Genomic DNA, 27,372 nt, shown 5'->3' on the forward strand with positions numbered 1-27,372 from the left:
CTTAACTCTAATACCTAGTTTTTCCAATTCTTTTTTCGGACCAACTCCTGATAGAAGCAGAAGTTGTGGGCTATTGAATACCCCGGCAGAAAGAACGACTTCCATCTTTGAAATATCTTTGACCACCCTTCACAAACTCAACCCCATAAGCGACACTCTTTCTCAACAAAATTTTAGTAACGAAAGCATTCAATGTGATATTCAAATTGGATCTACCTTTTCTGATGGGATCTAGATATGCTCGTGCTCCGTTACTGCGTTTGTTGAAATTTATATTGAATTGAATTCTGGATACACCAAGCTGACTCTTTCCGTTATAATCTATTTCTTTGAGGCCCCGTTCGTGAACAGCTTCAACTAAATATTCGGCTGTACTAGAGGGCGGTGCTGTATAGTTGACATGAATCAAACCATCGGATCCGTGATATCCTTTATCAAAATTTTTAAAATCTACAACTTCCGATTTCAAGAAATAGGGTAAGACATCTTTGTATGACCAACCGTGAACATCAAAGTCTTTTTCCCAACTTTCGTAATCTGATGGACTTCCTCGAACATACATTAGTCCATTTATTTCTGAAGATCCACCAAGAACTTTGCCTCTTGGCTGTACACATTGATGATTATCCATACCTGAAACAGAGTTTTAATTTAATTTTAACAGAGCCAAAAGTATTGAATTCATGATTCTATAATAGACAGCTCTGGTTCGATTCACTATATATTTTATTATTCGTACTAGACCAGATATACATTGAGTCTTGAGGAACACCATCATATAGACAGTATTTCCTGAAAGATCGAGCAATTTTGTTCTATAGAAACAGTTTGCATACGATTATGTTGTCCACGATGGATAGCAATGAGTGATGTGTCATTCGATCGAAAGATAATATGTGTATTGTAGATAATATGTATATCAACTTTTTAGTTTTTTCATAAAATAAAAACAACAATGAAAATTAAATGGCGCTTCGGGGCGACTTCATTGATTCCAGTGGCACATTTGCTTTTTCAACTGCAGGAAAACCCGGAAAAACCTGCAGCACCACATCATCTGAAGATCTTGATCCAACAATGTCCTCTCTCTTATAAAACAAAATGTAGGGGGTCTCCAGAGGCTCCAATAAATTCAATGCATCGCCAGAACACTTCGTGACACGATTATCGTCAAACTTAAACCAGTCCGTTTTTTTATATTTTCTCGAAGCAAGTCACTTATTGAGTATATAATTTTCACTTCAATACTCAATATATGAAAAGAAAAACCATTGGTTCATGGTCACTAGAGAAAAATAGAGGGGGTAAGAGACTTTTGGAGCGTATTCCCTAGGGGACGTACTTACGGTAGTGAGTGGGAAAGAGAGATGTGCGACATGATCGACGCATAGAAGGATGGAATGAGCATCGAGTAGATTCATTTGATAGATAAGGGCGCGGTGGAATTACAAAAATAACGGTATAATATTGATAATGAACGAAAAATCGGATTAAAGAAGAAAACATGGCCACGGGCGTTAATGAAAAAAACACGGCTGTCAACGTAATAGAAAAAAACATCGCTGCCATACAGGGCGTCTCATCGTTATTTTCCACGTCAGCGTGGAAAATAACGGTATAATATTGATAATGAACGAAAAATCGGATTAAAGAAAAACACATGGCCACGGGCGTTAAACAAAACAACATGGTTGTCAACGTAATAGAAAAAAACATGGCTGTCATACAGGGTGTCTCATCGTTTAGGAAAAAACATGTACGTTGGCGTGAAAAATAATGGTATAATAATAATAATGAATGAAAAAGAGGATTTAAGAAAAAAAACATGACGTCAATGTGTACAGGGTGTCTCAAAGTACGTCAATTTGGAAACATGACAGTTTAACGAGGCTCTATGGTTTTGGTGTGTGATTCTTCAATGTATAGAGGGTGTCTCATTTAGGAAAAAAACATGCCAGGTGGGGGCCTAACGTGTTAGCGTGCGATCCTAATGGAAAACATTTGAAAATGGGGGCAATGGTGGTATTCAGCAATGACATTTCAAAATACGTCAGATGCGCCTTTTCGTGTTAGTTAGGAAATGGGGGAGTGGGGGGGGTAAAGAAAACACATGGGAGGGTAATATTATTTTTTAGAAAGCATGTTAATGTCGTTAAACAGTTGAAATATTCAGTGATAAAATAATATCTGAAGAATACATACGGAAAGTTGGAGAGTTTTGTAAACGTGTTCAAGAATTAAAGAAAGCCATTTAATTTTTCGAAGAAAAAAAGATTGTTTCGAATCGGTTGGATAATTTGAATATTCAAGACAGAGTGTTCGATCGAAAAGTGCCTCAAACGAGATATCCGCTGCGAAAAATTCAACCTCACAGCGTAGGTTATGTTGCCGCCAATGCTGAGATTGAATTTTGTGCTTTTAAGTGCAATAATAAATAATGTTTTGTATGTGAACGTACCAAAGGGCGTTAAATTTATGGCAATTTGTGTGAAGCCCAATAATTTCGATCATGGATGCAATAGAACACAATGGAAATTGATGAGTTCAACATTTGTCAATGACGACCATCGGCAGTTTTAGCAAGTAAAGTCCCCAAAAAATACCTCCTTCAAATATAAACTGAGGCTGATATTCCACATCTTCGAAAAATTGAATCAAAAACTGTCGAATTCATTCCAGAACACGCAAGGCTAGCCAAAAAGAAGTCAAAAATGGAATTTGACCTTTATAGAATTCTCATTATAGTATCTACGATATTAGCATGTATTTTGATCAGAGTTTTTCAAGAAATAATTATGAAATTGAATGAAATGTATATAATTTGGTTTAAATGATAAATATTTGAATATTCACAAATATTCGTTTTATTTCACATTTCGAGTCAAGGATGAAATATAATATGGGGAGTATGAGGCGGATGTTTGCTACGGTTAGTAGTGGGCCATCTGCATGAAAACGGTTGCTTCATCAGTTGTTACTGTGCTTCTGTTGCGTTTGTGTGTGTACATTATCTTCAATAAACAGATGTAAGTACGGAATTTGTCTTGAAAACAATGTATAATCATGTATTTTATTTGCGAAACTCAGTGAAATGTTAATTGAAGAGCCTTCAAAATTTTTGGTCAAAATTGCGTGTGTAATCAAAAAATTTCATTTTTCATTCCAAAACTGAAATTTGTTTCCCAAGGTGTTTGTACTTACTTATAAATATTTCGAAAAGTATTAAAAATTTTTAGTTGAAATTGCGTGGGTGTAATAGAAAAATTCCATTTCCTTTTCAGAAAGTATTCAAAATTTTTGTTTAAAAGTGTGTGTGTGTAATCGAAAAATTTCATTTTTCATTTAAAAACCAAAATATTTCGTTTTCTGTAAAACGTTAGTTTAAAATTGCATGCGTTTGTGCAAATAAAAAATTTCATTTTTCATTTCAAAACCAAAATATTTCGTTTTCCAAGATGTGTGTACGTATTTATAATTATTTCAGACAGTCTTCAAAATTTTTGCTCAAAATTGTTTGTTTTTCATTTCAAAACCGAAATATTTTGTTTTCCGTAAAATGATATCAAAATTTTTGTTCAAAATTGTGTACTATACAGTGTTGGCGCAATCAAAAAATTTCATTTTCCATTTCAAAGCCGAAAGATTTCGTTTTCCAAGGTGTTTGTACTTACTTATAATTATTTCAGAAAGTATTCAAAACTTTTTTTCAAAATTGCGTGTGAGTAATCGAAAAATTTAATTTTTCATTTCAAAACCGAAAGATTTCGTTTTCCAAGCTGTTAGTACTTACCTATAATTATTTCAAGAAGTATTCAAAATTTTTGCTCAAAATTTAATTTTTCATTTCAAAACCAAAATATTTCGTTTTTCAAGATGTATGTACGTATTTATAATTATTTCAGACAGTCTTCAAAATTTTTGCTCAAAATTGTGAGTTTTTCATTTCAAAACCAAAATATTTCGTTTTCCGTAAAAAGTTTTTAAAATTTTCATTCAAATTTGCGTGTGTGCAAACAAAAAATTTCATTTTCTCATTGTAAATGGATCTAAACAAAATTAACGGAATTTCTCTTGTAGACACAGAGAATAAGGAACCTGTGGAGAAATTACAAAATTTTCCGCTATGAGAGCCGCAGAAAATTTTCTAAGCCGAATCGTGCAGAAGAAATTTGGAAAGACAGTACTGCTCGAGTTGGAGAAGCATATAAAGTTTCTACCGCAGAGAGTTACAAAGACCTACGAGGGATTGATGAATCATTTTGAAAAAGAGAAGTACGCCCCTACAGCATATGCAGGAATAACTTCAGTGAAGAATCCTGCACTGACACCTGTCGGATATAATCCAACGCCCTTCGTGGTATTAGCCAGGGGAGTAGTTGTTTTCTGATAGGTGTCAGTACATTAAACTACTGTGTAGGGTGTTGAGACTGGCCTGAACGAATTGTTCTTTTAGATGATTTGATTTATAGCCAGTCTTCAAGTATGCCCACTGACTATACGTGAAAGTACACATAAATATTTTTCAATAGTGTGCTTTGGAAAAATGAATAAATCAATTATTTAATGTCAGACTTTCGTTGGTGGTTTTGACTGATTCTGATAGCTACCAATTATAATAGAATAATGTCAAGATTTGGTTACAGTAATGAAGATTTCTTGAATTTATTAATAATTTATGGTGAGTGCAATTGAATTGCAAGTGGAACATGCCGAGTATTTCATGAAAGATATCCACAACTTCCGAAGCCGAATTATAATGTGATAAATCGACTACTAAAAAACTGTAGGTTGAAAGGAACCTTCCGTCCAAAAATCATTCGTAAGAAGACTAAAGTGGATGATGATGACAACAGTTTTGGGATACTTTCATGCATTTCCAAATGCTTCTCTGCACGAGGCTGAAAGGGAGATAGATATACCCTACGTGACAATTTGTCGAATTCTTAATGAGCATAAATGGCATCCCTATAAGTTCTACTGTGTCCAACATTTGAAAGAGACTGATTCACCTCGTAGAGTGGAATTCATTGAATGGTTACTTGTCATGACTCAAGAGGATGAACATTTCCTTGACAATATCATATGGACAGATGAGGCCAAGTTCACAAAAAATGGAGTTTTCAATAGACACAACAGTCATTATTGGGCGCCAGAAAATCCCCATGTTGTCCGCCAAAGGAGTTTTCAAGAAAGATGGCAATTCAATGTATTTTGTGCCATAAAGAATGAGTCAATTTTTTATATCGAGTTTTATGATGATAATTTGAATGGATCAAAATATGAAGATTTACTGAGGAATGGAATTCAAATGATTTTAAATAATAGACCAGGAAGAGAACGTGTATGGTACCAAATGGATGGTGCTCCACCCCATAATTCTCATTCAGTCAGCGAAGCTTCAACCGAAATCTTCGAAACCAGATGGGTTGGTAATAATGGACCTTTTTGTTGGCCTCCTAGAACACCAGATGGCAATCCATTAGATTATTTCGTGTGGGGTTTCATCGAAAATATGGTTTACTCTACTCCAATAACAACAATGGAAAATATGAAATCGAGAGTAACAACTGCTTTCAATAGTTTGACTCCAGACTTGATCAGATCATGTATAGCGACATGACAATCTTTTGAAGAGATTACATGTTTGTTTAAGAAGAGGTGGAAATGTGTTTGAACATATTCTGAAATATACTGACGATTGAATTAACTCATTAGTTTATGGGTTTATTATTTTCAGTTTGTGTTTCAGCGTTAATGAAACTATTGTTTGAAGAGAAGTTTCATTCGATGGTTGAGGAGTATTTTAATAATTATCATTTCATTGTATCATCTGTGACTAATTGTGAAATATCAAACGAAATCTGTTTTACAAAAATGAGTGATGAACAAGGAAAACATGTCAATTTCCATTTGAAACAGTTTATCTCGAAAACGGTTCAAAATAGAAATAGTATTATCTGGACAAAATTAATTTAAAATTGGATGTAGAGCTCAAAAATGTTGAAATATACAGGGTGTTACATTTGGAAAAATTGAGTTCCACTCATTTTTTCATGAGATCAAAGTATCTGCATTTTTTGAAGACCCTGTATAAGGCAAATGAAAATATGACTCGGAGTGAAGATCCTCATAGTATCACTCCACTCCATTTCAAATTTGATCGTTTTAGTGCAAGAGAGTTCAAGATTATCAGCATTTATAAAAGTTCATGTTTGGTAAAAAAAATATCGAAATCAATTTATATCTTCTAAACGGTAATAGATAGTTATAGAGAAATAGTATATGAATTGGTTGACAAAGTGATAATGAATTATAATATGATATTATATACGGGGTGTTCCATTTGAAAAATCAAAGAAGCCGCTACTTTATAGTAGAAGTGATAACGCCGTTTCGTCTGAATTTTCAGGTTGATCCGTTGAATAGTTTGCCAGAAACGGCTAATTAACCCTCATCATGAAAAGCCCTGTATAAATGAAGCAAGTTCTTTATCGGTTTCATCCACATACTTCTTATTAGCAACATCGTAATCAGTGGTGGGGCTCTTCACATGACACAATTTCACCACAATGAATATTACCATCCGAGGTATAATGCAACAAACATCCTCCAGAGGGCGTTGGCAATTTTCGCTTTCTGTTGCTGTCGCTGCGTCCAAACTTACCATAACCATTTTGAAAATGATGATGTATTGGGGAACGTAGTGTATCTTATAAAATTATTTTTGCCCCTTTGAGTTCAAAAAAATGGCAATGATTTCATTGTCGTGTGGAGTATTTCCTGCATCTCGAGAGGCTAGCAATAATTTGTAACGTTCGCATAGCTCGTTGGGATCGTCCCAATAAATGTATTTAATGGGTTTCGTCTTGAATGTCATTGCAAGAGGTGACGTTTTGGGTAGACATGATGTCATCGCAGAAGTAGTAGTAAGAGGTGTTTTAGGTTGAAAAAACCCAGTACCAGTTTTACGACGATTTCCTGCTGTAGGAAACAACGGTTTGATTAAGTTGGTGTACTTGTATCTCTGTGTGCCTTTTAGATGCCCAGCCGAATTTTCGTGAGGGCTCGATAAATCCAAAATCTTTTTGTATACATTCAAATCCTCAGTATTATAATTTTCAAGCATGTCGAGAAATAACAGTTCATATATACCGGGTGTTCCTTTCCAGTGATATCCAGCCAATTTTATGTATCCGCTATGCTTGTTAAATTCAATTTCCTTTTGGCCTGGGAACCATTTTGAAGATACCCCATCATATATGGAACCGTAGTCGGTTTCTTTGTCATTACCCCAATGTTTTTCAATGTACGGTTGAGACATTATCGAATATTGATCTATATATTCTTCTAAAACTTGTTAATTTATGCCTGACGCAACTGTCGTCTTGTTCATCTTCTGCATACCCACTAAAGACGTTTTCATCATCATCCTCATCTGTACCTGAAACGAGGGGTTGGAATGGAGTCGTTAGGCTCTTCCACTGTCTCTTGTTTGTGTTCGGTTTTTGCCTCAGTTTTCAATGGGGTAGTAGCTTACTGTGTTGCTGTTTTATTCGCTATTTCACTCAATGGAATAGACAGAGGTTTGAAAGATCTTTGCAATGACTCATCTTCTTCGGATTTGCTCAATTTCAGAGCCAAATATTTTTTTCGAATGACGCGTGCAATTTCGTTGATTTTATTCTTTCGAATAACATCAACTTCTTTGCTCAACGGTTTCATGATGGTGAATGATACTACATCACACACTGTGTATAATTATATATTTGTCGAATCCTTGACGATAACGTCCACCATTCTTATCGGAATCTTTCATTATTACAACGGTTTCATATCGATGTTGCCAACATTCGGCACACATTCTCTTGAATTCATCGAAAGACATGTCGGGAGAGACGTGTTCATCGAATACATGTTTCAAATTCATTTCATCCTGTTTGAAAAGTACAATCATATTGCAATTGTCTCGTATCAATTGTTTGGTGATTTTTGAATATGTCTGACAAAGATAGGCGGCGTCCATGTTGTTATGCCTACATACAGAATAATATTCGGGAATTTTCTGTTGACCATCGGATGCGATATCATCGAAAATGAATATGGAATTTGATTTGGCTTTGTGAGGGCTTATGATAAACTCATTTTCCCTGAACGGATAATATCCCAACCCCTTAACTTTACTGAACATTTTTTGAACCACTTGATATTTAGGTTGATACAATGATTTTGAATATAAGTAGATATTTTCAAATTTGGCGCCATTCGGGTGGAATAGCAATGTTCAGATACCGTTTGTCTTTCCACAACCACTCGGCCCACAAATTATTGCACGAAACGAATTAGGAAATAATATACCATGCTTCCCAACCACACTACTATTGTTGGCTTCATTCAAAAAGTCTAAATTTTCAATAGGTAATGTCTTGTCTTGTTGAACGACTTTCATGATGTGATGCAAGACTTACTCTGGTGCAGGTTGCGTCAATTCGCTTATCAATGAGCTCCCGTTCGAATTACATCTAGCTGGTTATCAGTTTTGCTGACCAGGTAAATCCTTTGGACGAATATTGTAAAGATCACGATATTGCGTACTCTCAAAGCGACTCCTTAGAAGACCGTCATAAAGCAGATCAAGTGTTGGAAAATAGAGCTTGGGAACGTGTTAAATCGAAAGACGCTAGATTTGGTGAAAAAGCTGCAGCTTGGCTCGTAACTACAACAATGAAAGCGAAACGTAATCTCGGCATAGGGTTGTCCTTTCGACGTAATATGCTTCAAAAAATTACTAGAAATTGGAAGTCACAACCTACCAATATTAAGAAATCTAGTGCTTCGGCTTTGCGAGCTGCTAAAACGGCATTGAGTCAAGCTAGAGGACGTAAAAACATACGGATACCTAGGATAATCCCATTCGAAGCAAAATCCGGAGGACTCTTTCCCCTCATACCTATATTCGCTGTCCTTTCAGCTTTGGGTTCGTTGGCAGGTGGAGCAGGCGCTATCGCAAAAACCGTAATAGATGCTGAGAATGACAAAAAGAAACTTGAAGAAGATCAACGTCACAATAAAGCTATAGAACATTTAGGTTCCGGTTTGTACCTACGCGAAACACCTCGAGGATTTGGTCTGTTCCTAAAGAAACAACAGCAACGCAAAGGGCGAGGTCTTTACTTGTAAAAGCAAAAAAACTCCTACTGAAGCTACCCCATAGAGCATTATACGATTGGGAAATTCAAAAATGTGCCCGTCAACTGAGAATTCCACATTTTCGTGAAGTCTTTATGCGCGATACGTTGCCAAGTCGTGGAGAATGTGCTCTATTGAACTTGGATTCTCGATTGAATAAAGGCACTCATTGGGTAGCTTACATTAAAAACGGCAATGCTGTACAATATTTTGATAGTTTTGGTAATCTCGGGTCAAACGATTACATATAACAATTATCAGTATCAAAATTTCGACCAGAGTTATTGCGGACATCTGTGCCTACAGTTTCTGCTCCATAATGTCTGCAAAAATGGTTGGAGATAAATCTTTGCGAGATTTAACCGATGCTGAATTGAAAACTTTATCTATCGACTATTTGATTGAGAATGCTGAACCTTGGGAATCATTGGATGTTTGGCATAGATTACCAAAAGACTACCAACATCGATTTGCTTTGCAGATTCGTTTACCATGTTTCATCCATTACCGACATGAGGTACCACCACCTACATCAGCTGCGTCATCGATACAGAAAGCAATGTATTATGGTCCTGTGAGTTCACAATTAGAATGTTATTATTGTAGAAATAAATGATTTTTATTCAAAATCTTGTTTTTGTTTCAATACTTATTTAAGGAGATGTCATAATGACATTATATCAGTCTTGTCTATGCTATTAACGCTAACGAGTCGTTTTTTGCCGCTCTCCATCAATTTTAATCCACCCATTCGATTAGATTCTGATTCTGAATATACTTTGGCTTTGCTTAGTTTCCATTCGTACAACACTATACCCAACATTGAAGAAGGTACGACATTTCACTTCTATGAAAACGCTGACAAAACTAAACAAAAAAGCATCGATATCTCTGTTGCATCTTACGAAATTGGTGACTGAAGAAATAATAAACAAATACATCTCACCTAATACATCTCAAGGAAAACCCTGAGGATTTTTTTTGCAATTGACGAAAAACCTAATTACCCCATTTACCTACCTATTGCACATAGAGACGAAATAAACAATATTACGCTGCGAGTGCTCGACCAACATTCTAGGCTCATTGATTTACGAAACGAAGAAATAATAACTCGTTTGGAATTGAAGTGGAAGTATGGTGCTGACTATCTATAAAAATAATTCACCTCCGTACCCCAAGTCAGTCTTCACCAAGACCTTCACTAGTTGACAACTATTGACAACGAAAAATAAATTGTTTCTGTAATCTCTTGGTTATCATGTTGTCCAATCAAGTGTTCAACATTTTCCGAAAACTGCAAATCGATGAGCAATCTGCTAGTTATGAGCAGAGTGGTGAGAAAATGGAAGCAGTTCGTGAACTTGGAATTGTAAGTATTGTTAGAGGCTTTCTCATCTATACCGACGAAGATATCAAACACTTGGCCTCCTCCGGTTGGTCTTTTCCCAACAATACAGGCGTCATCAACACAGCTCATCTAACATTAAACCCATCAAGCATTTTTTGAATATCTTCAACGATTATCAGTGTGTTTCCTACGGTAAACATACCATTCGATTGGTACGAGCTGGAGATGATAGCAACTGTTTCAAAATAGAACAGACTCCTGCTGCACTAACGCCGAAAACGGAAGTTGAATTGGAAATTGAAAATATCGAACTGAAAGTTAAACGAATCTTTCCGCATGATCAAATTGAATTGCAACTTTTGATAGCTATCCAAGCAGACCCTCCTATTCTCATACCGTTCAGAAAATTAGAACTTCATATGCTGCCTGCTCTCACACAAGGTGCAAAAATGAAATATGGACCGTCAAGACTTCCTCGTTCCTCGAAAGCCGTCGCTATGTGATTGTATGTTTCTAAAAAAATCGTGACTACACTGAAGTCAATAATGATCCAACAATATTCAATCATTTGAATATCACCAATATAACGCTCACTCTGAACGATGAGAATTACCCCAAGCAAAATATGCATTTGAATTTTGCAAAGGGGAATTTTTCGCAAGCTTATTTCAACTACTCACAATTTGGTCTCAGCTACAAATTGACTAATCAACATAATTCTCTTCTCACTTCCACCGTCTTTACGGACCAAGCTGTCTTTGTCATCGATTGTTCCAGAAGGGACGAGAGCATCAAAAGTTCCAGTGTTGATGTAAAACTTGAAATCGAAGCATCCGAAGAATTTCCTCAAAATACTAGAGCCTATTACATCATTGTGCACGACACTGTCATAGAACATCTCCCACTCAGCGAAATTATTAAAAAATGGAACTGAGCATGTGATTTTGCTTCAGTATCAATCGAAGAGTCAACTGTTGTAGTAGATATTCAAGGTTTCACCGTTGAGCAACAATTCCACCCTAAAGAAATAGCCATCAGGATTGGAATTCAGTGTAGTGACTTTTTACTGCTGCCAAACACACCATTTTCCTGTTTGAGTGAAGAAGATCGCCGTACCGCCTGTTATTTGGAGCGAAACATGCACAGATTGAGGTATTCCTCTGGTTTTGTGGAATATAATCAATTGAATGCCATCCTCATGGAAAATCTACATCTAACTGAAAAATTTCACGAGTTGAATATACCTACACACGTTGTGAATTTGGAGGGCTATGACAATACAACATGGATGGTTCCTACGTTCGACAACCCTGTATGCATACATTCGCAACCGAACCAACTACAATTGCAGTCTCCGAAACGTAGATATTTTATACAAATGGCTTTGTGATATATTACCAAAATAAAAATGTATAATAAATTTCTATTCGAATTCATTTCTTCTTTTTCATCTAACCTCACCGCCTTATGACAATATACCCTCAACAAAAATAGAAAACGTATGCAAAACGAACAAAAGCGCACGAAAAACGATTGAAAACGCACGAAAAATAATCGAAAACGCACGCAAAATGATCGCACCCAAAACGGGCGAACGCTAAACGATCGAGAACGGTCGAGAATGCACGAATAACGGTCGAAAACGCAAACAAAACGGTCGAAACTTATGCAAAATGTCATTGTCGAATACTTCGCTCCCCCATTTCCCTCACGTTGAGTCCACAACGCTTAACCTCTCGACACTTTTGGATGCAAAACGATCGAAAACACACGAAAAACGATCGAAAACGCACGGAAAACGGTTGAAACTCATGGAAAACCACGTATTTTGAAATGTGATTGTCGAATATTTCGCTCCTCCATTGCCCGCACATTGAGTCGACAACGCGTAACCCCTCGACACTTTCGGGTGTCCTCTTTCTCCTGATGATGCTAACTTGGTTAACAAAGATACGAGACATGTTGGAACGCTAGACTTCTGTTAAACCGACATGTTTTTTCTTAAATGATATATTTTTACGCACCTTGTACACTTCCACGTCATGTTTTTTTCTTTTAATGATGTATTTTGAGACATCCCATACATCCCAGTCGTATTCCTAACCCTTCATTATCAAACCGGCAACGCTACATTACTCCACAAATAACGATACATTTTACAACTGGCTAGCAACCGGTAAAACCTCAATACCATCTCCATCTCTCTTTGCATAGATTATGTCACACGCGTCTCTCGCTCTTACACACACATACACATCTTTACATGAAATATTAATTATTTCCCAAATCTAAGTATATTTTTCTATCTTCAATATGATAATGACGATTACATTCTACGGAAATAAAAAAAAATGCTGTGTATAATGAATGAGTCAATTTCGGTCCCGATAAAACTAACGCTATGAATACCCAACATTCGCAGTTACTTTCAATATCTTACGTTGATGTAGAGGCTAAGGACAATGTCTACCACGCGGACGTCGTGGGTTCGATTCTCATAACTATAAACTTTTTTTAATCAGAATCACGTGACTGGAACGAGACAAGGGGGCCGAGGAATGAGGCGGAGTCCCAAAGGGAGCCGATCGGTGATGCGGAGTACTAAGTGGGCCGAGTTTCACGCTTGAATCGCTACGATACTCATTTCATCCTGCGTCGATGACGTCACACGTGTCTCTCTTCCACTCACTAAAGTTTCTCTCTAAAATACTTACCAGCGACGCACGACCTTGAAGTGGGATCGTACATACATTGTTGACGGATGAACAGGTTTTTCATCCAACACACCCTAGCCAGGTAGGGGTACCCCGTGAAGGGCAGTACTGATGTCTGAGGACTTCATGCCGCCAATATCCCCTCAGTCATGAACTCATTTGTCCTTATTTGACAAAAATCTGCTAAAAGGGTAAGGAAGCTGGGCTCCAACCTGAATAAATTGAAGGCGCTTGGTCAAACTTTAGTCAGTTGATTTTTGAATACGAACCAGTACTAGGCGCTCTTGAAAAGTTGGAAGATTTTTCAAGCTATAAAAATTTTGAATCGACATTCATTGAAGAGAACTACAGTGGCAGTTATATATTGGAATATTTTGATTCGCTAAGTATTGGAGTTCTTGCGAGAACTAAGCGAAGATTTTTCAACAAGGAGACTTGCCGTCTGAGAGTCCATATATAATACTTTGACTGAACCACATGGCCTCAATCCAAAAATGTATCTTCTCGGCTATCAGCCTATTTTGTTTTATATAAGTCAAATATTACAAATGTGCCATGTACTTATTCTGATACTTCCTGTTGCTTGACAAGTGAGCACTGATGATGACGAAAGTCGAAAGCGCTTTGCAATAATTTCATAATTATACACTTTCATACTGAAACCTCTTCGATTCATTCATTCAATAAGTGTATTCAGCTTTCCAAATCTATTAACAATCACTAAATTCTTATACTTTTAGTTTAAACACACAAATCTTATTATTTAACCAATATTTGGCATTTTCAGCCATTCAATTATTGAATAATGAACACTTCTATTATTAAATAATAAATGAAGCTGTAGTCGTGATGTTTTATTGAAGTTTTTGTTTGAATTGCAAAATGTCGTATGTTAAATTTTCCTGGTTCTTTGAGGTTATTTGATACGGTGTATAACATACGACTTTTTGCAATTGAGCGTAAAACTTTTTTTAGTATTTGTTTGAAGGTGATTGACAATGTTTCATGATGAATTTCACGAGTTCGGCCTTCTATTGTCTACTATATAAAATGATTTGAAATTCCTGAAACAACTAAAAAATTAAAAAAGAAGAATTATATTAAACAAAATAAACCTGAAATGAAATAATAGTGAAATAAAATACAAGTAAAAGTAAAACAATTGAATAAATAAAAATGAAGAAATGAAAAAAATAAAAATAAAAAAAATAAAAAGTGGCGAGATTCCAAGTCACGTTAGTTCACGAAGTTTCAATTGTTAGTATCTACAATCGTCTTCGGGTGATGACTGGACTGATTCCTCCGAGAGATGACTATTTATAGGTCGTTCGAGTACTTTCACTTATCCCACTTTACATTTTCCGCTTCACTGGTTCCGTGGGAGATGACCGTTTGGTGGGAATCGGTAATTTTTCGCTTCATGATGGGTTTTCATATGTTGCGTATTTCTACGCTGGCTTGGCTGAATACGTTGTTGGACAACATGTATGCGGCTTCCTTGAATTCTCTCCTAAACCAATGTTTCTCTCTGTGCAAGATCTCAGCTTGGGACCACTCGATGTTGTGTTGATGGATCCAAACATGGTCTGCTATTTCTGATTTGCTGGTTTCCCCTCGCTATGTGTCTTTCTTGTGTTTGGCAATGCGAACATTCAATGGCCTCTTAGTTTCACCAGTATAGGATTTTCCGCACTCACAGGTAAATGCAATTCTTGGAATAGCAGTCCGCGTTTGGTGGCCTGGTTTTCGTGAGGCTGCTACGGATAGTGTTCCCAGATGTTTCCCACTTAGTGTCGGTTCTCTTCACCAAAACGTCTAAGAATGGCAATTCGTTGTGGATTTCCTTCTCCATTGTGAAAGTGATGGAAGGTCTCACGCTGTTGATGTGTTTCAGGAAGGCGTCTAGTTTAGTATTCCCATGGTTTCATATTATGAAGGTGTCGTCAACATATCTCAACCAGACTCGAGGTTTCTTGTGGGCTTCTTCAATGGCCAGAGTTTCAAACCACTCCATATATATGCTAGCTATGACTGGTGAAAGTGGCGATCCCATTGGCAGTCCTTCATCTTGTGTGAATAATTCGTCCTTCAGTGGGAAATAACAGTTTCGTACACAGTATCCTAGTACTTCCATAATTACTTCTATAGGTAGATTCGTTCTCTCTTTCAGGTTCCTGTCTTCGGATAGCTTTCTCTGTATGATTTGGAGTGCTTCTTCGACCGGAACGTTGGTGTAAAGGCTTTTCACGTCGAAACTTATTAGTTGATCTTCCTGTGTGACCTCAATTGACCCTAGTAGTTCGACAAAATTTTATTTAGAAATCGAATGATGGGGACGAAATTGTTGATCGTAAATATTTCACTACACCAAATAAAGTTATCGATTCAGGTACGGACTTGACTGCTTGGTACAATGAAAACGCTGTGGATGTTATATTGAATGAATTAGGTGAATTTGAAGAACAATTGTCGGGGTGGGCTTTGAGTAAAATTCTTTTGTTGGAAGTAGCAATTAATAAATATGTCATTGGTAACGGTTCTTCTTTCATTTCATTGCCACAAGAAATCGCAAGGAAGAAGGCATGCATTAATGTACAAAACAATGACAAAATGTGCTTCTTTTGGAGTATTATTAGCGCCTTGTATCCTGCAGCAAAAGATCCACAAAGGGTGTCAAAATATCCACACTATTCTTTAGTTTTGAATACTACAGGGCTGAATACTCCAATGGACTTACATCGAATTTCCAAATTTGAAAAACTTAATCATATTTCTGTAAATGTTTACTCTTTAGAATTGAATCAAGCAAAGGAAAAATCATTTTTTGTAGTAGTACCTGCCAGACTCACGACAACAAAACGAGACAGACATGTTAATTTGTTATTATTCAAGACAAACATTTTCCAAAATTGAACGATTATGAGGCTCCACCCATTAATGACGATGACGAGACTGAAATTAGATTCCATTATTGTTGGATCAAAGACATGTCTAGACTATTTTCAAAACAAATGAGTATACATAGAGGACAAAAGTTTTTTTGTGATAGATGCCTAAATTATTCTTCAAGTCAGCTAAAATTAAATGATCATACTGTTTTGTGCGAAAAAGTGAATGATTGTAAAATTTCCTTTCCTTCATACGATTATGTGGAATTTCGAAATTATGTTCATAAACAAAAATGCCCGTTTAAAATTTTTGCTGATTTCGAGTCACTGTTGCAAAAATGTAACGAAAGCATATCTAACAAAACTACAAAATACCAAAAACATATACCTTTCAGTGCAGGCTACAACTTCAAGTGTTCCTATGACGACAGTCTCTCTAATTTCAAAAGCTATCGAGGTGAAGACTGTATGAAATGGTTTGCCGATGAGTTGTCTGATATTGCAAAATTTGTTGAATCTGAAATTAAGAATTTCGAGCCGATGACAGTGCCTTTAAATAATATCGGTGCTGCAACGACTTGTCATATTTGCGAAAAACCGTTCGTCCCCAAAGATGTTATCGTGTACGATCACGATCACTATACGGGGGCGTTCCGCGGATTCGCGCACCAAGCCCCCTGTAATGTCAACTTTCGAAAATTATTCGTGGTACCCATTACTTTTCATAATCTTTCAGGATACGACAGTCACTTCATTATCAGAGATATCGCAAAAAAGGCTGTGTGAGCATACTTCCCTCAAATAAAGAAAAATACATTTCCTTTACACAAAAGGATGCTGAAACTAAAATTAAATTTCGATTTATAGATTCTTTTCGATTCATGGGAACATCGTTGGATGAATTAGTATCCACATTGGATCAAAATGATTTGTAAATTAAAAAAAAAGAATTTAGTCATTCAGATAATGAGAAATTCGCTCTTTTCACCAGGAGAAGATCACCGAGTTACCATCACGAGAAGAATTCTATAATAAATTAAATGATGAATACATAACAGAAGAGAAATATGCTCACGCACAAAATGTTTGGGAATCATTCAAAATAACAAATTTGGGATCGTATGCGGACCTATATTCGAAAACAGATATTTTATTACTGGCAGACGTTTTTGAAAATTTTCGTCAAAAAAGCATGGCAACTAATGGGTTGGACCCCGCTTGGTATGCCTGGGTACACGTGGGATGCCATGTTGAAGTATACGAAGTGTAAATTACAAATTTCAAAAGACAATGACATGATTATGTTTGTAGAAAAGGGGATATGGGGCGGAATATCGGTTCGTTCGAATAGATATTCTGAAGCAAATAATAAATATATGGAAGCATACAATCCCCAAAAACCTTCAAAATATCTTTTATATTTAGACGTCAATAATTTGTATGGGTGAGCAATGTCAGAATTTTTACCTCACGACGGTTTTCAGTGGGTGGAAAATTTTGACGAAGATGTAACTGAAATTCCTGACAATGCTTCAGAAGGCTACATATTGGAAGTTGATTTGGAATACCCTGAGAGGTTACATGATTCACATAAAGAGTTTCCGTTTCGTCTAGAACATCAAGCACCACCAAATTCCAAACAAAAAAAATTAATGGGTACCCTGTATAATAAAAACAAATATATTTTGCATTATCGCAACTTGAAACAATCATTGAAAAACGGTTTGATTCTAACCAAAATTCATTGGGTTTTGAAATTCGAACAATCTGCATGGCTGCGTCTCTACATCGAGTTGAATACACGTCTAAGGGCTGCAGCCACCAGTCCTTTTGGCAGAAATCTATATAAACTGATGGTAAATGCTATTTTTGGGAAAACGATGGAAAACATTCGATTACACAGGGTGGTCAAACTTGTGAATTCCTGGAACGGTCGTTATGGCGCCAAAAATTTAATTGCGAGCCCTCGATTTCAGAGTCAAACTGTTTTCGATACAGACTTGGTGGCTATTGAATTGAAAAAGACTGAACTCGTTCCCAATAAACCTCTGTACATCGAAATGGCAATTTTAGATATTTCAAAAACATGCATGTTTGATTTCCATTACGATTTCATGGTGCCCACCCTAGGTATAGAAAATTGCAAGTTAATGTATACAGATACAGATAGTTTCATCTACGAAATAACGTGTGAAGATGTCTATTCAGAACTCATCAAAAATAACCTATCGAAATTTAATACTTCCGATTATTCGCCCGATAATAAGTTTCAAATTCCACTTGTGAATAAAAAAATTCCTGGGTTAATGAAAGATGAAGCAAATGGTAAAATCATCACGCACTTTGCAGGGTTACGTTCCAAAATGTACACCTACAAAGTGCAGGGTGGAAAAGTTATCAAAAAATCAAAGGGAATTCGATTTAATGTAGTCAAAAATAAAATTGATCTCAAAGGTTATATCGATTGTCTCAGAAATTTAAAAGAAAAAATATGTGAGCAGTTCACTATTCGATCATATGCTCACAACGTTTTCAGTGTAAAGCAGGTGAAAATAGGCTTGAGTCCACACGACGATAAACGTAAATTGATCCCCAAATCATCCGACACTTTACCTTGGGGGCACTATAACTTGAAATGAGGTTATCATTTGGATTTTATTTATATTGATGTGATTTATCGAAAAAATTTATCCTTGTTTGAATATGACTGATAGGTGTGTGTTATTCTGAGAATTTTCAACAGCGGTAGGAGACCACCAACTTTTCAAGAATTGACTGCAAACAGAAATATGTTTGAGTATTTCAGTTTTTGTATACTATTTATTATTGTACATGTACACGTTGATATAATTTGAATGGAATATATTGAAATTTTGTATACTTATGTATTGTTCTACACACACGTTGATAAAATTTGAATAAAATATATATTGAAATTTTGGTGTTTTATTCTATCAAATAACTTTTTAAAGCTGATTTTTTTTTACCTTATACATTAAATGAAACAAATGTTACATTTTCTCATTTATTACATAAATCATACACTATTTTCTGTTTATAATGAAATAAATATTCACGTAAAGCATAGCATACAGACTATCTAGAGCTGAGGCTTGACAAAAACCTTCTATGATTTCTTCCAAAGTTAAATTAGTTTTATTCTCACATAACCATGATTTTATTATATTGAAAACACCTCGATAATAATTACAAAAGTTCAAAGCATCCAGCATAGCGATACGGTCAGAGAGCACACCAAGGTGAGTATTCAGGATCTCGTTTACATCTCGTTGAAACAGCTCCATGTTCGTGGTGTCCTTGGAAATGAAAACTTGTTTGGTATTACTTTCGATGTACTGTGTGACGTAAATGTAATCCCCGCAACGTGGTGTAATTGGATCATATTCGTCTTCATATCCATCGATTTGTGATTCAAAGAAATTTTCCTTTATTTGTTGCAGGATGTCAATGAGGGTCGCCCATTCATAACTTGTTAAATTAATGGAACGAATGGAGAACTGCTGCTTCAAAATTATGCATGGGCTGAAGTCTCTGCATGGACTTAGGCCACATCGAATTTCATAAGATGACATGGGGAATGCCATCAACAGCAATTGATGTTCGTTTCGAGCAGCCATTTCATATTGCTCCAACGCTATGTCTATTGCATTTAGAGTTCCATTGTAATATTCACCATCACTTTCGAACATTACTTCAACTTCACTACCGTAACCACTATAGAGAGACATTTTCAAACTGAATATCCATCTGTGTTTGCATGCGCTCTTATAGCTTCAGATCACGTGGTCCGTTTCAGATATTGTGCGTTTGTTGAACACACAAATATATCTTCACTGAAGGCCCTCCTAATACATTGTCAGTGTGCTTGTTTTCCATAAGATTCTATTCAAAATCGACATTTTCGATCCAACTGTTGTGTTTGTTATCCAAACCCAGCCATTTTACGTACATTTTTTATCTTTCTTCCTCAAGACTTTTTCAACGAGATATATATTAGGATTTGCAGTTTTTTGTAATTCTTCTCTATAAAAAGCACCCCTAATAGGTGCACCCTGCATATCTTCTAGCATGGAGGAGGTGGGGTTGGTAATATTGACTTTAATAATTTTGAATAATTCCGTAGTCCAATTGAGCGTATAGCCCTTTTAAAAACGTGTTTTGTCTAACTGACTCGTACAACATCACCGACTTTGAATTTTCTCGGTCCAGCTATTTTCACATGGGTGTATGTTGATTTGAGAATTTGTTTTTCGTTAGTTTTGGTGATTTTCGAAGGTTGTATGCCCGTCTTCGAGTGTCGCGTATCATTGTAGGATTTTGTGATTTCAGGCAAAACAGTCAACCATTTGTAGGTGCCATTCAAACTGAAATATTTGAAAAGTCTTTCTATTAACGTTCTAATGATACGTTCAGCCATAGAAGCCTTAGTGATGCTGTACGTATTGTAGTGATTTATTCCATGTTTTTTCATCAAAGTTTGAAACTTGTTGTAAAATTCTTTACCTCGATCGGTTTGTAAATTTTTTGGACAACGTTTCGTATGTGTCAAGATATCTGCAAATGTTTTCGTAATTTCCTCTCCCGTTTTTGATTTCAGCGGTCGAGTCCACACAAATTTCGAAAAACAATCTATGACGACTAGAATCAGTTTGAAATTTCGATTTTGGTGAGCGATCGATCTCATCTCAGCCAAGTCCATCTGCCATAAGTCATCTATTCCTTTGATAACTGTACGGCGTCGAGGAAAATTTTTTCTAATTGGTTTATGTAGTTCGTTGACAAGTTGAATCTTGTCTTTGGAAATCATGACGACTGATGGTGAAGATGTGTGAAACCCGCTCTTTTATTACGGTTATGCTTGAACTTCATTTTGTATCTTTTTGATTTCCTTGATAGTAGATTGTACCTTCGAATTTATTTCGGTAATTTGTTTGGAGATGTCACGTTGAAATTTGGTTAGTTTTTCATTTACTTGGATCATTTCTTTTTCGTGTTTGTTAGCTAGTTGATATATAAATGAAGCAAGTTCATTATCGGTTCCATCCACATACTTTTATTAGCAACATCGTAATCAGTGGTGGGGCTCTTCACATGACACAATTTCACATCACAACAATGAATATTACCATCTGAGGTATAATGCAACAAACATCCTCCAGAGGCCGTTGGCAATTTTCGCTTTCTGTTGCTGTCGCTACGTCCAAACTTATCGATAACCATTTTGAAAATGATAATGTATTGGGGAACGTAGTGTATCTTATACAATTATTTTTGCCTCTTTGAGTTCATTCAAAATGGCAATGATTTCATTGTTGTGTGGAGTATTTCCTGCATCTCGAGAGGCTAGCAATAATAATCCAGTCATTTAAGCTTAAATTAGGTAAGAATCTCGGAATTCGAGATACCCAGCTTTAAGTCTGTAAATACTTGTATATTGACACCCTGGAAGTTGTCTCAAAACCTACATATGGTAGGATGTAAGCAACTATTGAATTTCAAGGTCAAAGGTCACAAAAATCGGTTTTTTGCGCTTTTTTTGGAAATATCTCATTTCCTATAAGTTTTTTGCAACTTGTATTTATTATCAATATTGTAAAATATAAAATTATCTACAAATTTTGTTTGAAAAAATTTTTTATACGGTGAACCGTTTTCGAAATAGAGGGCGGAGAGCGCGCGGTCGCAGCATCACTTCAGGTCAACCGGTGCCTCCGGTCGAAAACGCGCCTTATATAGTTGATGAACTATCGATAAATCAATGATTATAAATATTTGTCAATTTTTATAAACTATTATATTATATTTTATCATTTTCTTCATGAATTAAATCTATATCTAACCGTTTACTAAAATTAAAAAATAATTAAGAGAAAAACTTAAATCATAATATAATTACATTTTCATTTACATTAATGACATTTTAAATAGAAAAAGTTGGGAAAGGTAATGTAAAAACGGAGATATACTCGACTAAAAGTTTTGATAAATATCCTCATTCTAAAAAACATATTTTATTTCTGCACGCATTAAGTAGCTGTGACACAACTTCTGCGCTTTTTAAAAAGGGAAAAAATCATTTTTAAAAGTTTTTGGGAAACTGACAAATTTGGATGAACTAGCTGCAGCATTTGAGGAAGAAAATTGTTCGGCCCAGAGATTATTAGAGAGTGGAACTCGAACCTTATTGGCAGTCTATAATGCTCCAAAATCTGTGAAAAGTCTCGATCATCTTCGTTATATGCATTACGTCAAGTCTACAAAACTCAATAAACCTGTGCAACTTTCAAATATTCCACCAACAAGTGCAGCTGCTCATCAACATTTCAACCGTGTATATTATCAAGTTCAAACTTGGTTAGGACATGATTTGGAACCCCAGGTATGGGGTTGGGCAATGCGAAACGATTTTCTGGAGCCTATCATGACAATTTTACCACCTGCTCCAGAAGATTTGCTAAATACAATTTTCTGCAACTGCAAGAGTGGTTGTGGTTCGCGATGCGGATGCAGGAAAGCGGGCTTGCAATGCTCTTTAGCTTGTGGCCAATGTAATGGGCAAGCTTGTCTCAATGCTCTACCATATCAGAGCGACATTAACGAAGATGGAACCTTTGACCCCAAAATCATGGAAGAACTTGAGACAAATGTCGTTGAAGACGATAATGAAGACCAGTTTGAAATTTACCAGCAGCCAGAAGACGACGATGAAGAGGAAGAAGATGATTAAAATTATAAATTGTAGATTTTGTACCCTTTATTCCATTTCTTTACTTTCAATAAAAATAAATGTATTCAATGATATTTTTTAATAAAAAGAATAATTCCTAATTTAATTGTTTTTTTTTTCATCATGTAAGAAGTTATAAATATTAATTAGGTTAAAATTCAAATATAATTCCTATATTTTCATTAACAATTCTGCAATTAAATGGGCAGGTAAGTATTGTTGAATAAATTAATACTGAATAAAAAGTGGATAAATTAGTAAACAAATTATAGAATATAATATAATAGTTAATAAAAATTGAGAAATATTTATAATCATTGATTTATCGATAGTTTATCAACTATATATGGTGCGTTTTCGACCGGAGGCACCGGTTGACCTGAAGTGATGCTGTGACCGCGTGCTCTCCGCCCTCTATCTCGAAAACGGTTCACCGTATAAAAATTTTTTTCAAACAAAATTTGTAGAGAATTTTATATTCTACGATATTGATAATGAATACAAATAGCAAAAAACCCATAGGAAATGAGATATTTCCAAAAAAAGCGCTAAAAACCAATTTTTGTGACCTTTGACCTTGAAATTTAATAGTTGCTTACATCCTACCATATGTAGGTTTTGAGACAACTTTTAGGGTGTCAATATACAAGTATTTACAGACTTACAGCTGGGTATCTCGAATTCCGAGGTGAACTTACTATAATGACTGGACTATAATTTGAGACGTTCGCATAGCTCGTTGGGATCGTCCCAATAAATGTATTCGATGGGTTTCGTATTAAATGTCATTGCAAGAGGTGCCGTTTTGGGTAGACATGATGTCATCGCAGTAGTAGTAGTAACAGGTGTTTTAGGTTGAAAAAACCCAGTACCAGTTTTACGACGATTTCCTGCTGTAGGAAACAACGGTTTGATTATGTTGGTGTACTTGTATCTCTGTGTGCCTTTTAGATGCCCAGCCGAATTCTTGTGAGCGCTCGATAAATTCAAAATCTTTTTGTATACATTCAAATCCTCAGTGTTATAATTTTCTGGCATGTCGAGAAATAACAGTTCATATATACCGGGTGTTCCTTTCCAGTGATAACCAGCCAATTTTATGTATCCGCTACGCTTGTCAAAATCGATTTCCTTCTGGCCTAGGAACCATTTTGAAGATACCCCATCATATATGGGACCGTATACTTTGTTGATTTCCTTGTCATTTCCCCAATGTTTTTTAATGTACGGTTCAGACATTATCGGATATTGATCTATATATTCTTCTAAAACTTGTTCATTCATACCTGACGCAACGTTGTCGTCTTGTTCGTCTTCTGCATACCCACTAAAGACGTTTTCATCATCATCGTCATCCTCATCTGTACCTGCAACATGTACGAGGGATTGGAATGGAGTCGTTTCAGGCTCTTCCACTGTCTCTTGTTTGACTTCGGTTTTTGCCTCAGTTTTCAATGGGGTACTAGCTGACTGTGTTGCTATTTTATCAGCTATTTTTCTCAATGGAATAGACAGAGGTTTGAAAAAGCTTTGCAATGACTCATCTTCTTCGGATTTGCCCAATTTCAGAGCCAAATATTTTTTTCGAATGATGCGTGCAATTTCGTTGATTTCATTCTTTCGAATAACATCAACTTCTTTGCTCAACGGTTTCATGATGGTGAATGATACTACATCACGCACTGTGTATACTTATATATTTGTCGAATTCTTGACGATAACGTCCACCATTCTTATCGAAATCTTTCATTATTACAACGGTTCCATATCGATGTTGCCAATATTTGGCACACATTCTCTTAAATTCATCGAAAGACATGTCGGGAGAGACGTGTTCATCGAATGCATGTTTTGAATTTATTCCATCCTGTTTGAAAAGTACAATCATATTGCAATTGTCTCGTATCAATTGTTTGGGGATTTTTGAATATGTTTGACAAAGATAGGCGGCGTTAATGTTCTTATGCCTACATACAGAATAATATTCGCGAATTTTCTGTTGACCATCGCATGCGACATCATCGAAAATGAATATGGAATTTGATTTGGCTTTGTGAGGGCTTATGATAAACTCATTTTTCCTGAACGGATAATATCCCAACCCTTTAACTTTACTGAAAATTTTTTGAACCACTTGATATTTAGGTTGATACAATGATTTTGAATATAAGTAGATATTTTCAAATTTGGCGCCATTCGGGTGGAATAGCAATGTTCAGATACCGTTTGTCTTTCCACAACCACTCGGCCCACAAATTATTGCACGAAACGAATTAGGAAATAATATACCATGCTTCCCAACCACACTACTATTGTTGTCTTGTCTTGTTGAACGACTTTCATGATGTGATGCTGGATAATGAGTGCGCTACGGTTATAAATAAAAACATCACAGTCATCACCTAATCATTCTCAATGTTGACTAACTCCGGTGCAGGTGTCATCAATTCGATTATCAATAAGCTCCTGTTCGAATTACATCTACCTGGTTATCAGTTTTGCGGACCAGGCACCAAATTGAAAAAGAGATTGGAACGCGGTGACACCGGTGTAAATCCTTTGGACGAATATTGTAAAGATCACGATATCGCGTACTCTCAAAGCGACTCCTTAGAAGACCGTCATAAAGCAGATCAAGTGTTGGAAAATAGAGCTTGGGAACGCGTTAAATCGAAAGACGCTAGATTTGGTGGAAAAGCTGCAGCTTGGCTCGTAACTACAACAATGAAAGCGAAACGTAAGCTCGGCATGGGGTTGTCCTTTTGACGTAATATGCTTCAAAAAATTATTAGAAATTGGAAGTCACATCCTACCAATATTAAGAAATCTAGTGATTCGGCTTTGCGAGCTGCTAAAATGGCATTGAGTCAAGCTGGAGGACGTAAAAACATACGGATACCTAGGATAATCCCATTCGAAGCAAAATCCGGAGGAATCCTTCCCCTCATACCTATATTCGCTGCCCTTTCAGCTTTGGGTTCGTTGGCAGGTGTAGCAGGCGCTACCGCAAAAACCGTAATAGATGCTAAAAATGCCAAAAAAAACTTGAAGAAGATCAACGCCACAATAAAGCTATGGAACATTTGGGTTTCGGTTTGTACCTACGCAAAACACCTCAAGGATTTGGTCTGTTCCTAAAAAAACAAAAGCAACGCAAAGGGCGAGGTCTTTACTTGAAAAAGCAAAAAAACTCCTACTGAAGCTACCCCATAGAGCATTATACGATTCTGAAATTCAAAAATGTGCCCGTCAACTGAGAATTCCACATTTTCGTGGAGTCTTTATGCGCGACACGTTGCCAAATCGTGGTCCTCGACTGCGAGAATGTGCTGTATTGAACTTGGATTCTCAATTTCAATGGAATTGGTCAGATATTTTGGAGGGGGTATAACGATTACATATAACAATGATCAGTATCAAAATTTTGACCAGAGTAATTACGGACATCTATGCCTACAGTTTCTGCTCCATAATGTCTGCAAAAATGGTTGAAGATAAATCTTTGCGAGATTTAACCGATGCTGAATTGAAAATTTTATCGATCGACTATTTGATTGAGAATGCTAAACCTTGGGAATTATTGGATGTTTGGCATAGATTACCAAAGGACTACCAACATCGATTTGCTTTGCAGATTCGTTTACCATGTTTCATCCATTACCGACATGAGGTACCACCACCTACATCAGCTGCGTCATCGCTACAAAAAGCAATGTATTATGGTTCTGTGAGTTCGCAAATAGAAAGTTATTATTGTAGAAATAAATGATTTTTATGTAAAATGTTGTTGTTGTTTCAATCATTATTTAAGGAGATGTCATACTGACATTATATCAGTCATGTCTATGATATTAACGCTAACGAGTCGTTCTTCTACGCTCTCCATCGATTTCAATCCACCCATTCGATTAGATTCTGATTCTGAATATACTTTGGCTTTGCTCAGTTTCCATTCGTACAACAGTATACCCAACATTGAAGAAGGTACGAAAATTCTACTACTATGAAAACGCTGAAAAAACTAAACAGAAAAGCATCGATATACCTGTTGGATCTTATGAAGTTGGTGACATTGAAGAATTAATAAACAAATACATCACGCCTAAAACGTTCAAGGAAAACCCTATCTAAAACCGAATAATAATACGCTGAAAAGTAAAATATTCTGTCTGAAGCACTCGATTGATTTCCAACCTGCAAATAGATTGGCTCACATACTGGGGTTTTCATCTACTCTTCTCAAACCAAACTTACATCACGAATCCGATCTACCTGTGGATATCATTAAAGTACGCACCATACACATAGATAGCAACATTACGTTTGGAGCCTTCTACAACGACACACCGACTCATACGATATACGAATTTGCTGTTGGTGTTGATCCGGGGTATGCAATTGACGAAACACCTAATCACCCCATTTACCTACCTATTGCACATAGAGACGAAATAAACAATATCACGCTGCGAGTGCTCGACCAAC

At 36.2% G+C, this 27,372-nt stretch overlaps 1 protein-coding gene across 1 annotated transcript in view; it reads right to left on the reverse strand.

The window, feature by feature from the left end:
- Nucleotides 1–70: 70 nt before the first annotated feature.
- LOC111505065 (glucose dehydrogenase [FAD, quinone]-like) overlaps nucleotides 71–27,372 on the reverse strand; it is a 60,039-nt gene continuing 32,737 nt past the window's right edge. Inside the window, exon 3 of the mRNA XM_074170072.1 lies at nucleotides 71–633. Within this exon, the coding sequence (XP_074026173.1) occupies nucleotides 71–633 (563 nt within the window). The remainder of the gene's footprint in view (nucleotides 634–27,372) is intronic.

The sequence above is a fragment of the Leptinotarsa decemlineata genome, unplaced genomic scaffold (assembly GCF_025532065.1).
Source record: "Leptinotarsa decemlineata unplaced genomic scaffold, Ldec_3_MD MMD2_P_RNA_scaffold_6, whole genome shotgun sequence".
Classification (NCBI taxonomy): Eukaryota; Metazoa; Arthropoda; class Insecta; order Coleoptera; family Chrysomelidae; genus Leptinotarsa; species Leptinotarsa decemlineata.